The sequence below is a fragment of the Phodopus roborovskii genome, unplaced genomic scaffold, assembly GCF_943737965.1.
Source record: "Phodopus roborovskii unplaced genomic scaffold, PHOROB, whole genome shotgun sequence".
Lineage (NCBI taxonomy): Eukaryota > Metazoa > Chordata > Mammalia > Rodentia > Cricetidae > Phodopus > Phodopus roborovskii.
The window spans coordinates 19,805,846-19,823,222 of NW_026126571.1; the positions used below are offsets into that span (position 1 = coordinate 19,805,846).

A 17,377-nucleotide genomic window follows, 5' to 3' on the forward strand; every position below is an offset into this window, starting at 1 on the left:
TTAAGGATACTTAAGACTTCTTTTCCTATTAGTGCCCTTTTATTTCCTTCTCATGTTTTATTGTTGTGGTAGTTTGAATGTAATTGGCCCCCATAATCTCATAGGGAGTGGCACTATTAGGAAATGTGGCCCTGTTGGAGGAAGCGTGTCACTGTGGGCATGGGCTTTGAGGTTTCCTATGCTCAGGGTACCACCCAGGGTCTTAGTCAACTTCTTATTGCCTGAAAGATATAGGACCGTCAGCTATGTCTGCCTGCACATCACCATGCTCCCACCATGATGATAATGGATTGGCCCTCTGAAATTGTAACTAAGCCAATTAAATGTTTTCTTTATAAGTGTGGCCATGGTCATGGTGTCTTTTCACAGCAATAGGAACCTAATTAAGATAACGGTGTTGATTTGAAAGTTGATACCTTTTGGAGGTGGAAACTTATAATATATATATATATATATATATATATATATATATATATATATATATATATTATGTGGGTCATTAAATGTGAGCATTGGGATTTTGTAGCCTGGTCCCACTTTTGGTCCCTTCTCTGCTTCCTTACGCCATGTTCCCAGCTGTCTCATGCCCCTGCACCGTGTCTTCCCTACCATGATGAACCCTATTCCTTCTTAAACAGTGAGCCAGAATGAATCCTTCCTCACTTCACTCGCTTCTTGTCATGTGTCTGTCACAAGCAATGCAAAATGCAAAAAGTAGTACAATATGATTGAGAAAAGCTGGTCACTAGTTCCTAGAAGTTGACTCCAGAGAAGTTACAGAGACAGTGTCAAGCATTGGTCAGCAAGAAGTCTATATTTCCCTCTTTTGTTCACTATATGATGTAGCCAACAGATGCCACAGGTTGACCACACAATACTCTTCCTCTCAGCTAAGACTCAAAGGGAAACAATGTGAAGGCAAGAGAGAAGTCATATTTTATATCCATATCAAGTTTTGTCCATTTACACCAGTTATCTCTTTTTATCACAAGCTGTTGCATTTCCTATGTGGCCGCTGACATAGGACGTGTCCTGAAGAGACTTCCACTCTTTTCAACTTTTTTAAAAATGTTTTTCTTATTTTACAAATCGATCCCAGTTCCCTCTCCCTGCCATCCTCCCATGCCTCCCTCTTTCTGACTTTAGTGTCTCTTGCCCTTCCCAGGACCCAACTCTCTGACCTCTCGGTCTCATGCTCTGGACAAATCTATATGCCTTACCCAGTGGTTCTACTGGGTCAGAATACTCACAATCCACATATTAAGCTAATGTTCATGGAGAGTTTCTGCTCCTCCCATCTCCTAAAGTCTCCAAAAGGTTGTGACCTGTTCCAGCTTCAGGGAAGTGCTTACGAATTATCATAGGATGTGTCTCCTTCCAGCATTTCTTGTTGGAGCCATTTGTAAAGACAGTATCATTTGGATCATGCACAAATCCACACTCTGGTGGAAGGGTCAAGAATTCATGAACGACCAGTGCCTCCAGAAGGCAGAGGCCAGACCTCTGGGAGCAGGGCAGAAGAAGACAGCCTCAGAGCCCTGGTACCTGTCTCTTTCCTAAAGGCCTGGATATACAGTTAAAAAGTGATGGACATCCTGAATAAGAGAAACTTACCGAGGAAATACTCAAAAGCACTTCTTATTTATCAGATCTGTTCACCAAATTCAATCAGGAGGGTGATGAGTCATTAGTCCACTGGAAAAAAAAAAAACAGGAGTCTCTGTATGAAATAATAAATGAAAGGGAAAGAACATTCAAATGTCAGCCAATACATGTGGAAAGGATGAGATAACTGGTGTATTAACATTTGGCAACCATGATAATAATCATTCACTCACATAAGAATAATCAATAAATGCTAAAAGCAATAGATATGTAATGTCTACAGACAAAAAGGTACCTTTGTGAAAGACACCTCTGAACTACAAAGTGGAAAAACATGTAACTCATGTTGGAGAAAGTTGACAGCATAAAGTTAATCAGTACAACATTAAGCAGATGATTGAAGTAACCACTGCCTGTAGAAAGAAGTTTCTGTTCCACAGGTCCCACAGCCATTCAGCCCAAAATAAACACACAGACGCTTATATTAATTATAAACTGGTGAATGTCTCAGGCTTCTTGTTGGCTAGCTCTTTCTTAATGATGAACCCATTTTGCTTACTGGTAATGCTGGTCTCTTTCTTCCTTGGCAGCTACATGGCAAAGCTCTCAAGACCCACTCTCTGCATCCCTCTTCCCAGAATTCTTCTAGTCTGGTATCCCCACCTACACTTCCTACCTGGCTATATTCTGACTGTCCATCACAAGGCCATCCCCCATCACTTGCCAATGTTTTATTTTGTCTTGCACTAATGTGCAATACTTTGTAGAAATTTGCTTGCTACAGTACTGACCATCCAGACAAGATTGCCCAGAGGTGCACTGTGACATGACTGTTGCAGAGTAACCAGCTGCTTTCTGATTGGATCTTAGGCCTGCCCCACAAAAGTGGATTATGTCTGGTACTAAAATCTTGATCAAAATCCCATGGCTGAGGAGGTCCTGGGCCCTAGGCAGGAATCCACTACTGTTGTTTTGCCAAATGAACTTGGTGTTAAACTGAATTCTAAATATTTGTGCTTATCCCCATTGACAAGTACTGCCCTCAGCCAAAATCAGAGAAGCTTCTTTTTGTAGCAAATGGTTGTGAAATGCAGACTCTTGGCTATCGAGTGTCCTGCAATAAGGTGACTATCGAATGTTCTCAGCTCTAAACCAAACTCCTAAGCATCATCGAAGGGATAACTGAAAGATGGGGGAAAGGGACATGACATGGTGGCTGGAATGAAGACCTTGCCCTTCCTGTAAGCACTAGGCCACGAACCCTGGCTAAGTCAACCCTGGACATCAGTATCCTTCCCTTTAAGATAAGAGTGAGTTGTTAAACCTCCCACAGTCAGAAAAATTTGGCCTTCTTTAGCCAGGAAATAGCTCTGACTTGGCCACACATGGGCAGAAATACATCAACCGTGCTGAGGTCCAGGCCTGCTGTCCTTGAAGTGGGAAAGACAAGAATGTTTTGCCTGGGTCTACAAAAACAAACAGCTCTGTGTCTCTGAAGACCAACAGCCTGGGGCCTCCACAAAGGCAGGGTCACCCAACAGTCACTCAACTAGCTTCAAGGCGCAGGACCAGGATTTCCCAGCAGGCAGGAAACTGCTATGCTCATGTTTCATAATTTCAAGGGGACTATTAATAAAGAGATTGTGCTGGCTAATTCTATGTCCGTTCAACACAAACTAAAGTCAAAGAGGAGAGAACCTCAGTTGAAAAAAAAAAGTTTCCAAAAGATTTATATCCACAGGCCCAGGGATACTAAATAACAGGAAGGCTCAAGGAGGGATGCATGGAAAGGGGAAATAGACTAGATTTCAAGGGTGGACTGGGGGCAGGTGGGGATGAGAACTGGAGGGATCAGATGGGGGGCAGAAACAACTAGAATGAAGGGGGGCATTTGGGGGTGATGTGAAACCTAGGCAATAGAAACTCCCTGGAATCTATAAGGGTGTCTATCAAATATTCCTAGTAATGGGGGGAAGGAGCCTGAATAGGCCATCTTCTGTAACCAGGCAAGGCTTCCAGTGATGAGACTGGAACATCAACCCAGTCACAAAACCTGTAATTTATTCTGCCTGCAAGATGTGCTGGTGGAATTATGGTGCAGAACTTGTGGCAATGGCCAACCAATGACTGGTCCAACTTGAGGCTCAAGCTATGATGGGGAGCCCATGCCAAATACAAATACTGCCTGGACAGCCAGGAACCACAGGCTGGATAGCCCTGGGAGCTAGGATGGAACCAAACATGACTGGCAAAAAGAAAATAATGTCTGCTATTCTCATAGAGAGCCTAACCCAATCACTATCAGAGAGGTTTCATCTAACAGCTGATGGTAACAGACAGAGACAGAACCAAATATGAGGTGGAGCCAGGGGAACCCTGAGGAAGAAGTGGAGAAAGGATTATAGGAGCCAGAGGGGTCAAGGACACACCCGAAGAACCAACTAAGCAGGGTTCATAGGGGCTCACATAGACTGAAGCATCAATCACAGAGCCTAGATGGGTCTGAGCTAGGTCCTCTGAGTATTATCTTACTGTTGTATAGCTTGGTATTCCTGTGGAACTCCTAACAGTGGAACTCCTAACTGACTCTTTTGCATGCTCTTGGGACCCTTTTCTCTCCTACTGAGTTACATAGTCCAGCCTGGATATGGGGATTTGTGCCTAGTCTTATTGGAGCTTGATATGCCATGTTCAGTTGATATCTCTTGGAGGGCAAGGATATCTGAAGGGAAACAAATGAAGAGTAGATCTGAGGTGAGAGGGGAGGTGGTGAGTAAATAGATAAATAAAATCAGGTTTGGATGTTAGCCTGTGCGGCATTGTCTTAATTAATGATGGATGGGGAAATATTCTGTGTGGTACCACCCCTGGACAGGTGGTCCTGATGCTATAAGAAAGCAGACTAAGCAACCATGAAGAGCAAGCCAGTAAGCAGCACCTCTCCATGACTTCTCTATAAGCTCCTGCCTGCAGGGTCCTGCTTTGTTTGACTTTCTGCTCTGATTACTTTCTGTGATAAATAGTGATGTGGAATCATAAGCAAAATAAAACCCTTTTTCTCAAAGTAGCTTTTAGTCACGGTGCTTCATTACAGCACTAGAAACCCTCACTAAGACTCAGATAGTCCTTACCAGGGATTTTGGCTGAAATCTTGAGGTGCCTGTATTAGTCAGGGTTCTCTGTATAAGTGAATGGGAGAAGTGTACATAGGAAGAGCTTTGTTTTAAGCTCTTAACTCACATGACTGTGGAGACTGGCAAGTCCAAATGTGGAGCTGGTGAGCTGGAGACCCAGGCAAAAGGCCATGTGCTGCAGATTCTTTCTGCCTGGGGAAGTCCATCTCCCATCCATTCATGTGTGTCTTCATCTGATTGGATAAGGCCCGCCCACATTAGAAAAGTTTCCTGCTTTACTAAAAGTCTGCCAATGAAAATTTAATCTCATCCAGAGCACCATGTCCCAGCCAAGTTGACACATAAAATAAACATCCTGAAACTCAGGACTAGTAGCAAAGGGCCACTATCACCCTTAACTTACCCTATATGGAGAGGTTTTGTACAGCACAGCCAGCAGCAGAGGGCTAGAGGCCTGATGCTAGCCCTCCCTTGCCAGCCTCATGAAGGGGGATGTCCTTCCGTATGCTTTGAATATATGTTTCTCTCATTGGTTGATGAATAAAACTGCTTCAGCCTATGGACAGGCAGTATTTAGCCAGGTGAGAATCTAAACAGGGTTAGAGAAAGGTAGTAGGGAGAGCCAGGGAGATGCCATGTAGCTGCCAAGGAAGTAAAAGGTCCAGGCATCACTGGTAATAAGCCAAGACCATGTGGAGATACACAGATTAATACAAGTGGGTTAATAATTAAGAGAGAGAGAGAGATCTGGCCAATAAGAAGCTTGAGTCATTGACCCAACAGTTTATAATTAATAGAAGCCTCTATGTGTTTATTTGGTACTGAGTGGCTGTGGCACTGGGCAGGACAGAAACTTCCATTTTATAGCCTTCCTCCGAGGTGCCACCTGAGCAAGCTACCCAGACCCTCACCCGACTTGCATTTGCAGAACTGATGAATGTGGCTATACTATCCCGAGCCTACGCCATGGGATGGGACACCTCTGTGTTCAACCTTCCCAGAACAGTTTACTCTATTCCCACTGTTTCGACTAGCTTGTTTGTCCTTCCAGAGGCCTCTCCCTCTGACTTCTACCTGCCTCCCCACCACCTTAGTCCTCTTGGTCTCTGTGTAATCCATGATTCCAGCCCAGTCAGGGGTCCTCACAGAAGTAAGAAAATCTGCTCAGAGTTGGGTCTCTTATGGAAATACTCTAAGTGGTTTTTTTTCCATATCAGAACCACTGACATTGAACTTAAGACCTCTACCCCAAGATGCCAATAGACCCAGATCCCACCTGGAATGAACAGAAATGACTGCAGACATCACTAGTGGCTCCCTGATAGGCAAAAATGGGGGCCCTCAGAGAACAGTCCCAAGGTTTCTGTTCCTACTGGGATAGTTTCTATCCCTTCTAAGAATATGAACATCATTTTAGACCTTTTCTTGTGTTGTGCATGCGTGCGTGCGTGCGTGCGTGCGTGTGTGTTTGGGATGTTGTGTTTTTGTTTTAGTTTTTGTCTTGGTTTTAGATTTTGGTTTTTTGAGATAGGGTAGCACTGGATGTCCTGGAAATTGCTCTGTAGACCAAGCTGGCCTTGAATTCACAGAGATCTACCTGCTTCTGAGTCCCAAGTACTTGGATTAAACGAGTGCACCACCACCACCACCCTGAAATGCAAATAGGCAAATTTCAAGATGGGGCCACCTAAAAATTCTAGTGGACTAGAAAAACCTCTGTGTTAAGCATGTGAGAAAACACAACCAGCAGCTGTCCTCATGGAGCCTGCATTCCCTGCCTTCCTGCTCATGACTGTGGAGAAAGAATCCCATTCAGGAGAGGATGCCTGTGGAAAGGGCCTTCAGTGTCTCCGTTCATGTTAACCCACTAGAATTTAGCTTCCTCAGATCTCCACTTCAATCCTTTTGAAATAAAGTAGGTGACTAATTGTATTTTTTTACAACTGGATGGGCAGCACCACCATTCTCATGGAGCAGAAACAGCAGAGTCCAGGCTCTATGAATTCCAGGAAAGGGAGAAACTGCTTCCTACAATGAAAAGGGCAGGAATGATGACAAAAGATGGGTTCAGATTTACATATTGCAGGGATGCTTTCCCAAGCTTTAGATAGCCTACAAATCTAGAAAATGATTGCCTTCCGATCTGGGTAGCAGGGCCCTTTCTTCTGGCTTGAAGGATATGGTCTAAGGGCATGCTTGGAGATCCAGGGATAGGGTTACATCACTAGGTCCCCAAGTGACTCCCTGAGCTCATAAGGCAGTGTGTCAGCGAATACATGAAGCACACAGCTGAGGGCCGAAGGCTTGAGGGAGGGCTCAGAGTGATGATGAACAGGGTGAGGCTTGTCATAGGTCTATGTTCCCGCTTTGGGCATAGGGCCTTGAACATGAATCTGAAGCCTCTGCTGCTGCCAGAGTGACCTTGGACATCACACTGCCCCCTTCCTTGTTGTTGAGGGGCATCTACCTTACAGCTTACTATGAAGATGACAGCAGACTGCTGTCACATGCTAAGCGATCAGTGGCATGAACTTTGTCCATGCTATGGCACCTGCAAACCATGCTCACCCCCTGGCAACCCATTCTGAACTTAACTGCTTGGAAGTTCTTGCCCTTAGATGACTTTTGGAAAGAGATGTTGTTAGCTTTTTCTTTTATTTGTTTTCTTTTCATCTTGTGATCATTGCAGAGTCCCTGCAGTGGTGTAAGATTATATCTACCCTCGATCAACTTTCTATTTCCATTTGTGGTAGCAGCTGTGCCAACCAATCACCTGGAAGTGGGAAGGTCAAGTGAGGAATGGCCCCCGTCATACTGGTCTGCAGGGGTTTTCTTGATTAATGATTGACATGGGAGGGCCCATGGCACTCTGGGTCATGACACCTCTTGGCCAGTCGTCCTGAGTTGTACAAGAAAACAGGCTGAGCAAGCCAGTAAGCAGTGTTCCTTCAAGGTCTTCCCCTGCAACTGCTTGAGTTCCTGTTTCAACTTCTATAGAAGATGGACTGATCAAGAAGTATAAATCAAATAAATCCTTTCCTTTCCAAGTTGCTTTTGGCCATGGTGTTCACCATAGCAACAGAAGGCAAACTGGGGCATCATCTTTCAAAGCAACTGGACCAGATCCATGATGGCTAATGATCCTGGGGCAGGAGGGGGCAATATGCATGTATGCGTGTGTGTGCACGCACACACACACCACACACACCACACACTGCGTGGGTTTGTGAAACTCTATGCAGTGTGTTGACACCATCTCATATATGTTAGCATTTTTTAAATTGTTTGTGCATACACAGGGCTTAGCCAACACAAGCCTGATGATTTAGGGAGGTGCTGTCAAAGCTTACTCCTGAGCTAGTAAAAAAAGAAAACATTAAGCCAAGTGAGAAAACAAGATTAAAACCCCTGGGGAATCATTAACTCAGTTAAAGACAAGCTGCTTGCAAAGGCAAATTCACTGAGTGCAGTGGAGAAAATTGACAATCTCGGGTCCTACCTCCCCATCCCAAGGAGCACTACTGCTCTGCTACTGGTTTTGTTTGCAGTGGCAGGAATGAAGCCCGACCTGGCTTTGAGTCCCTACCCTCTTCTATGAACTCCAAGAGTACAGAAGCATCGCTGAGTAGACCTTGCTCTCTCTGGACTGACTCTTTTCCTTCATCCCTCTGCAATTCTCTCTCCCAGTCCCAGCAGCCCCACCTCCAAGCACACCATCCTGGGGAGCTAGTGATGAGAGCTTCCCAGGACAGGACGGGGGAGGAGGGAACACAGGACTCCAGCATTCTCATGCTTCATCACAAATCCAGCCAGGAATCTGACACCAGTGCTCAGTTATCATCCACAGGACCCCTAGCTCCTCCCTGAAAAGGGAGGCCCACTAAAACAGACTATAAAAAGGTGTGGAGGGAAGGAATGGGCACTCTGCAGAGTAAAGAGGAACACAGACAGCTGTAGTGGGCTGACCAGAATGGAGGGCAAGATATACAAGGGAGGTGAAGACTATGAACAAGAGTTCAATCCCCGAGACTACCTGACCACCTACTACAACTTTGACTCGGGCCCGGTGGAAGAGAAGGAAATCATAAAGTTTAGCCTGCAGAACCTCTACCAGACCTTCTCTGCTGGTGAGTGGCTGGGGAGGGACTGGAAAAGTAGCAACATACACACAGAAGCTGCAGCGGTGGCCAGCCTGGCAATGTGTGTGGGGCCAGAGGAGCCATGCCTCAAGGGCTTGCAGCTGTGATCAGCTTCAGTTGCCTCACTTGTAAAATTCTAGGGGTTCCCCCAGACTTATGCAGCTTCTGGGACACTGCTGGGAGACGTGACTAAATGAACATGAGTACCAAAGCTGCTCCACCCTCCTTCTCTGGCACAGACCTTCCAGAGAGCTCTCTAGCATATCTGAAGGGCTCTTAAGAACAGACTGACTTCCTTCTCAAACTTTATCCCAGACCCTGTCACGCTGTTAATATCCCCAGTTTTCCATACGCACTGTTCTTAAAGATAAGCCGATGTCAACTGATTAGCGATCAAGCCTAAATTCATCCAGAAGGCCTGATGTGCCTCCACTGGTATCCTGGGAGGGTTTTAAGAATAATAGGTGTACCCCAGCCCCAGCATGGCTCCCCACTCCAGTCAACCAGAGACAAGAGGCTATTGCCCTTCCCAGATGACACATCCTAATGAGGCTTGGGTGTTCTCCACGTACTCGGCAGGGTGTGGAGTCAGGGTGCCCAGACCTACCCGTGCTGTCTCCACAGGAGGTATAAGGGGCGATGTCCTGATCGACATTGGCTCTGGCCCCACTATCTACCAGCTGCTTTCAGCATGTGAGGCCTTCCGGGAGATCATCGTCACCGACTACACTCCACAGAACCTGCAGGAGCTGCAGAAATGGCTGAAGAAGGAGCCCGGAGCCTATGACTGGTCCTCCATAGTGCAGCATGTATGTGAGCTGGAGGGAGACAGGTAACTGTCCCATGTCTTCCACCCACCTCATGCTTCTCAGACAAGGTCCCTCGGGACAGCACAGAGACCTGCCATCCCCCTCACTTTCCTCCTGGTCTGCCTGAACCTCATGAACGTATAACCCTCCCTTTGGGTCAGTCCAACCTCCAGTCCCAATGCTGCCCCAAACTGTCTGGGCCTGCTCTCCCTTTCTCTGTGCCTGCTCAAACCAGCTGTGACACCAGCTTCTGTGTCACCTCCTCCAGGAAGTCCTCATGACTGCCCCACTTCACACCACTCCCGCTTTGCTCTGGAGACTGGTTCAGTGTCTCCTTCGATGCTGACGGGCATACTTACCATGGAAAAACATGCTGTGAGGTACACTCCACACGTGTCCCCACAGCAGTGTGACAAAGCCGCAGAGACCAATAGCAGTGGCTGTCCGCAGGCCCCGTATCCACTTTGGTTCATGGAGGATAAAAACCCCACCTGGAGCTGCAAGGGTCAGTGATTCTGATCACACGACAGCTGAGGAAATGGATGCCCTGGCTTGGAGGGGGTGTTCTAACCATCCTCAGAGCAGGGTAAAAAACAGGGCAGTAATTCTGCCCCGATCTTGGGACAGAGGGCTGATCTTGTTACAGTCCAGAACAGCCTGTCCTGGGTGTGGCTAGAGGGACACGAATTACAGGGGCTTTAGAGTTCTCCCATCTGGGTATCACTCGCTCTCACTGTGAGTCAAGAGCACACACAGCCAGGAGGAGGGACCCCCATAAAGCTTCTGTGACTTGAGCAGGCAGCTACCATCTTTCTAGGCCGAGACAGGTAGTGTGAGGTGAGAGGCGAGGGTTCAACAGGGACAGGAGAGCAATGTTCTGAGCTAAAGGTGGCCTCTCCCAGGAGCTGGAGCTCCCAAGGAAACAAGGGCCACACCTCAGGAAGACCATACAAGCGGCACAGCCAAGGCTGTAGCCCTGTGTATGAAGAGGACATGGTCAGGCATCAAGGAGGGCCACCAATGCCAATGCCATAAATGGACACCCTCACGGCTGGGATGATGAGACTGACATAATGACACAGCGTGTGCTCATTGTGTGTGTGTGTGTGTGTGAGAGTGCATGTGTGGGTACATGAGTATGTGTGTGGATGTGTGGATGTGGGTTTATGTCTGCATATGTGTGGATATAGCATGAATGTGTGTAGGTGGAAGTACATGTCTATTTGTGTGTAAGTATATGGTTGTGTGCATATGTACGTATATATGTGAATGTATGTATACGTATATATGTGTGCATGAATGTATGTCCAATGCATGTGTGTACAGTGTATGTGTGTACAATGCATTGTGTAGGGGTGTGTGTGTGTGTGTGTGTGTGTGTGTGTGTATGCAAGGTACATGAATGGGCACTCATTCCACAGGGGATATGTGGAGGTCAGAAGACAACCTGTGGGAGTTGGTACTCTTTTCTTTTTGTTTTGTTTTATTTGAGACAGAGTTTCTCTGTGTAGCTTTAAAGCCTGTCCTAGAACTCACTCTGTAGACCAGGCTGGCCTCAAAGTCACAGAAATCCACCTACCTCTGCCTTTGGAGTGCTGGAATTAAAGGCATGCACCACTGCTGCCTGGGTTCTGTCTTTTCAGCCTGTGGGTCCTAGGGATTATGACATTTGACAGTAAGCTCCTATACCAACTTAGTCATCTCGCTAGTTCAGGACCTTTGGAAGAACTATTCCATACAACGAGCTGAGCATAGTGTGAACCCCAGTCAGAGCAGCAAGTCGCAGGGCCACCCCTGGCAGTGACAATAGAGAAATCATGGAGGGGTTTCGGGGATGCTGAAGTCTGTAGCCACTCTGTGGGTCTGGTTAGCCACTGACTAACAGTTTAGATGCAAAGGAAAATGAGGAGCCAAGGGTGACCCTAAGGTTCGTGGCCACAGACGAAGGGAGGAGATAGAGGAGGAGGAGGGCATCTAGGCAGCAGGTGCACCAGGAGCACTGGCTGGAGCTGCTTCTGTGACGATGGCCATGGAGACTCTGGGGAAGCAACAGGGTGTAACTGGGAACTTGGAGGGGGTGGATCACTGGATGGCCAGAAGAGAGGGAGGAGGTTCACGACAGCAGAGATCAGGAGGAGGCTGCCAAGGGAGACAGGAAATTAAATACCATATCATGGGCTCCCCTCCTCCAAGAAGCCAAGGAAAGAACACCTTTGCAAAAGCAGGGAGCCCTAATGGGGGTGAGTCTAAAGCCATTATGCTGAAAGTAAGCCATGCACAGAGGAAGGAGAGCTGCAGGGTTCCATGTGTGTAGCTATCCCAAACTGGCAAATGCAGAGAATGACATCAGATGGGCAATAAGTGACTGCACCCAGCAGTCGCTACTCACTGAGTTCAAGGATCAGGAGTGAGGTGTTGTTCTGCTTGTTTGCATGTTTGTTTGTTTGTTTTTAAGACAGAGTCTTACTGCATAGTCCAGGTTAGCCTTGAATTCATTCATGATCCTCCTGCCTTAGCCTCCCGAGGGCTGGGATACCAGCACCATATTCATCTGAAGCCCAGTAACTCTGTATGGGGTGGAAGGGAAGGGTTACAAAGAGTGATGGCAGTCACCCAGCTTTATAAGGGCAAGAAATGCCACAGATGGATACAAGATGAAAAACAAAACAAAAAGTTAAAAAAACAAAAGGCCATACAAAGCATCACACCCCTTAAAGCCCTGCTCTCAGGACACCAAGACAGGAGAATCATGAGTGTGAGGCCAACCTGAGCTACAGAGTGAGTTCTAGGCAAGTCTGGAACACACAGAGAGACCTTGTCTCCAAAAAGAGCAAGGTTTATTTCAGCTTAAAAAAAAAAAGATGGTGAGACAGCTCGGTCATACAGGGCTTACCTTGCAAACATGAAGATCTGGCTTCAATTCCTAGAACCCACATTTTGTGTTGTGGTTTTTTTGTTTGTTTTGTTTTGTTTTGTTTTGTTTTAAAACAAGATGCGGTGGCTCTGTGCTTATCATTCTAGCACTAAGCAGGCTGAAATACGAGATCCATGGAGCTTGTTGGTCAGCCAACCTAGCCTACTTGCCCAAAGAGATACTCTGTGTGAATAAAAGGAGGAAAAGTAGATAGACAGCTCCTGAGGGATGACCGCTGAAGTTGTACTCTGGCCTCCACACACGTATGTAAACGTTGGCGTGCACAGTTTCACTCACAGGCACCCACACTCATAGGTACGAACAGGATACTAATAACGGAATACACCAAAAAGATTGAAAGAGTGTAAAGACAGAATGGAGAATGGAAGAGGGTCAGCTCAAATACCAAAGCCACCATCGCTGGTGGCTTCGAGCAGCTGTGAGCCCCAGTTTCCATCTGTATGGCCTGTCACTGGGCCGATGAAATAGTGGCGTGGTTGTGGGACCAGAGAAAACCCTAACACCCACAATCGCTATTTTACATAATTACTAGCTTTCATCCTTTATTATATTAGTCCCCGGCAGTCACGTTACCAGGCATAGTCACCACAGTACCTCTCTGATCCTCTCACAGAAGCAGGTGGCAGGAGAAGGAGGCCAAGCTCCGAAGGACAGTCACTCGTGTCCTGAGGTGTGATGTGACCAAGTCACCCGCACTGGGGTCGGCTCAAGTGCCGCTGGCTGACTGTGTGCTGACCTTCCTGGCCATGGAGTGTGCCTGCCTTGATGTGGACACCTACCGGGCAGCCCTGCGCAGACTGGCTGATCTGCTGAAGCCAGGGGGCCACCTGGTTACCTTGGTCACTCTGGGTTTCCAGAACTACATGGTGGGCCCCAAAAAGTTCTCTGGGGTCTACCTGGAGAAGGAGACGGTAGAGAAGGCTGTTCAAGATGCGGGCTGCCAGGTGCTGAAATGCAACTGCACCCCCCTCAGATACTCGAAGGCCTTCTGCACGGGTCTCTGCTTTATAGTTGCCCGCAAGAGCTCCAGTGCCTGAGGCCACTAGCAGAGAAGAGCCTTCCCTGGGGAGGTCATAGCCAGCATTTGTATAGTCCTGCTTCATGTCTTCCTGACACTGGTTATGCTGCTTCTATCTACTAGCTGATCACAAGGTCACAAGGAAAAAACCCAAGCTTCTCTAGTTTCAGACCCAACATCCCTCCCCGCTGCTCCTAACCCTAACCCTAAATAAAGCTAATTAAAATAAAGTGATTTCTCTGGATTTTGTCTTGGGATAGCCTTTCCCAACAGCAGATGAGAATTTAGCTGCCAAACATGCATCTGGGAGCGGATGTTGTAAACACAAATGCAGGCATTTGAAAGAGAGCAGGAGGGAGACAGATGGTGATGGCATGGGCTGCACCAAGCCCATTCCACTGAGGCACCTGGAGCTGGGGCTGGTGTGGGGCCCGAAGAAAGCGTTGTCTACTAAAGAAGTTGGCCATGCTTACCAATTCCCCTCATCATGGCCAGAAGCAGCTGTCAGTACTAAGTAATCAAGAGTACTTGAGTACTCTGCAAGTAGCCTCAACAGACTTGCAGGTGCCAACCACAGTTAATCTGGTCACCGTGCCCAGGATCAGTGAAGAAAATGTGTGCAATCTACTGGCTGGGGTGTTTATTGTTTCTGGGTACCCTGGCCCTCCTGTGGGAGAAATGGAAGACAAGGACCTCAGATTTCATAGCCAGAAGGCATCTTCCCGAGCTGGGTGACTACATATGGGTGTGAGGAAGGGACTCTGCATCTAATGGTTTGATGAGTCACAGCAGAGACACATAGAATCCTGATTCTGGAGGCAGTGGAGCTTCAGGAGTGGACAGCTGAGTCCAGCCAATGGGACAGGGCAGAAGTAGGGCTGATCCATCCAGTCAGGTTAGTCATGACACCCCACTCCTAGTACCGATTTCTGAGCTGGTAGGGCGGAAACCTGAAGGCAGGAAATGAGCAGAAGCATGGAAGAACATTGCTTACTGGCTGGCTCAGCCCGCTTTCCTCTATCATCCTCCCATCATGGGCTGAACTCTTCCGCATAAATCATTAGCCAAGAAAATGCGCCATAGTCTTGCTCATAGGCCAATCTAGTAAAGGCATTTTCTCAATTAAGGCCCCCTCTTTTCAAACGACTCTAGCTTGTGTCAAATGGACAACAGCAACAAAAACAAAAACAGAAATCTAGCCAGGATAACCTTCTGCCAAAGGATCTTACTACACAGTGCTTTTCTTCTCTCTAATCCATTCTCCACTTCTGAGCACTTAACAGAAAGGGCAAGTGATGAGGGAGAGCCAACAGCCACAGCCTGGGGAGGGGCAGCCTCCACTGCCATTAAAGCCAGTGCTTTCTTAAATGTTTGCATTGTGTTTGTGAAGTGACCCTGAGCCTTGGGTCAGAGGGCAGTAGCAAGGGAGCCCTCCCACCAGCTTCAAAGACAAACTGAGTTTCATCCCTGTCCCTGCTGTAGAGCTACAGCAATGTGAGGCAGCAATGATTCCATTTGGCCACGAGAGGGCAGAGCATCCTCAGAACTCAGGCACTCAAAAGAGATGTTTGTTTGCTCCAACTATTTTACATTCTGTGAGTTTCTTTCCCCTGGCCCCTCAGGGCTTGGGGTGGGAGAAGAAAACCTGCCAGAAGACCCTTCTACAAGCAAGGCCTCTGACACCAGGACTCCTTGTCTATGCAATCCCAGATCCTGCAGCTCCGCTGTGCCTGGAGGTGGTAGGAGAGGAAGCTGAGGCATGTGTTGGGGCAAGTCTGACAGGGTTGGAAGTACGGGACGGAGTATCTTGAGTTAGGTAGCGTCAAGCAGGAGGTTTGGGACCCATATCTTGGTGTCTGCACTTGTCATTGACAGCCTACCAGTAGCCCGGGCCTCTTATCCCATCCAGTCTGCTGGAAACTAAATGAAAGAGGAAGCATGCCAGAACCACTAAGTGCAACTCAGGCAGGAGAGTCTGAGAGTCCAGTGAACAGGTTTGCTAACACTGAGCATCCTGGTACATTTTAGAAAATGCGGAAGCCCGGGCCCCACTGAGTTCTCCAGATATAACCTTTGGAGTACAGACCAGCAGGAAACCTTTTTCAGTCTTCTAGGGACAGCAGGAATGAGGAAGAGGTAGCCCCTTCCCAAGTACTTGGTGATGCTGGGCAACTCCAGGTGAGGTGCTAAACTCTCTGTCTACTCTCAGGGTGTCTTGGTTTGATTTCTATTGTTGCAATAAGATGCTAGGACCAAAAGCAACTTGGGAAGGAAAGGGTTTATTACAGCTTACAACAGTCCATCATGAAGGCAAGTCAGTCTTGGAAGTCAAAGCAGAAACCTGGGAGCCATGGAGGGGTGCTGCTAACTGGCTTGCGCCATTGGCTTGCTCATCCTGCTTTGTTATAGAACCCAGGACCACCAGTCCAGGTGTTATAGAACCCAGGACACATAGTGGGCAGAGACCTCCCACATCAATCATTAGTCAAGAAAATGCCCCATAGGTTTCCCTGTAGGTCAACCTGGTGGGGACATTTTCTCAAGTGAAGTTCCTTCTTCTCAAGTGACTCTAGCTTTTGTTAAGTTGATAAACACTAACCAGCACCCAGGGACCCAGCTCCAACTTAGTGGGGAAGAGCGTGCTCCCTGGGGCTCAGATCACATGTGTCACTGAGGTTTGAGCAAAGGACATGGGGAAGATAAACCCAGAATCCTTCCCTAGCTGTAAGGGCCAAAGCATCTGCCCAAAAGCTTTCTCATCAGCAACCACTCCCTGACCAGAACAAGATTCAAGTTTTTTTAAGGGACACTAGGCCCTAAGTTAAGAATCATTTCTGGGTTGGTTGGTGAGGGCTTGGCGCAAGGAAGGACGGTGCTAAATGGAACCTTCAGAAGCAAAGCTGCCTAGGGCAGCTGGGGAAGGCAGTTTCTGAAAAAGAACACCCCCCCACACACACACACACACAAATTACCATGAGGTATGCAATCAGAAGATGAGCTGCTTCCTGCCTGGATGAAGATGAGGGCTCCTTCAGACCAGCATTCAATGGGCACTGGTCCAAATATCCTTTCTGGGCCTTTCTGGGCCTTTCTGGGTCTTTCTGGGATCTAAAGCCCAGGATCCCTGTGTTGGGAAAAGGAGTGTAATGGTACAGTGGTGGGCTGCTCCCAGAAAGAGGAAAAGGAACCTGCTCACTGCAAGAGTCTAAGAGAATCCTAGTGACTGCTGGGAGCTGGGATCAATTGTCATTGGCTAATCGGGATGTCAAAGGCTTGGAAAGGGGACTGTGGTCGAAGGCAGGAGGGGTGGGTAGGCTGCTGTGCAGTGACCCTCTGGATTCCAGAGCTGTCGGCTGAGACTGGGCACAGTGCAGAGGGTCTAGAGAATCAGAATTGGATGAAGTAGAGACTACAAGACCCTCATGCCTCTTAGATGGTGGGTAGATGAGAGCCAGGAGCCAAGGAAGGTAACCTTGTGCAGGTGCACCCCATTAGGAGGAGGAGACAATTTTAGGCAGCTGGAGTCTGAGCCTAGGTAGGCAAATAAAAGGTATGTGCAGTGCCCAGGACGGGTAGGGGCCTCCTAGGGTGGGTGCCACCCGAAAAAACTTGCGATGGCCCCTGCTGCCACAGTCAGCCCACTGAACCTGCATAGGCTGCAAGGGCTCTTCAAACAGAGCAAGCCCCTCCTGTAATTAAGAGAGAACGCTATGCTCCCCACTGTTGTTAGGCTGGGA

General features: G+C 47.7%; 1 protein-coding gene across 1 annotated transcript; it reads left to right on the forward strand.

Moving 5' to 3' along the window:
- Positions 1-8,664: 8,664 nt before the first annotated feature.
- Inmt (indolethylamine N-methyltransferase) lies at positions 8,665-13,872 on the forward strand. Its single transcript, XM_051203084.1, has 3 exons — positions 8,665-8,866; positions 9,503-9,710; positions 13,236-13,872. The coding sequence occupies exons 1-3, from the start codon at positions 8,710-8,712 to the stop codon at positions 13,657-13,659; spliced, it is 789 nt and encodes a 262-aa protein (XP_051059041.1). The 5' UTR covers positions 8,665-8,709; the 3' UTR covers positions 13,660-13,872.
- Positions 13,873-17,377: the final 3,505 nt, after the last annotated feature.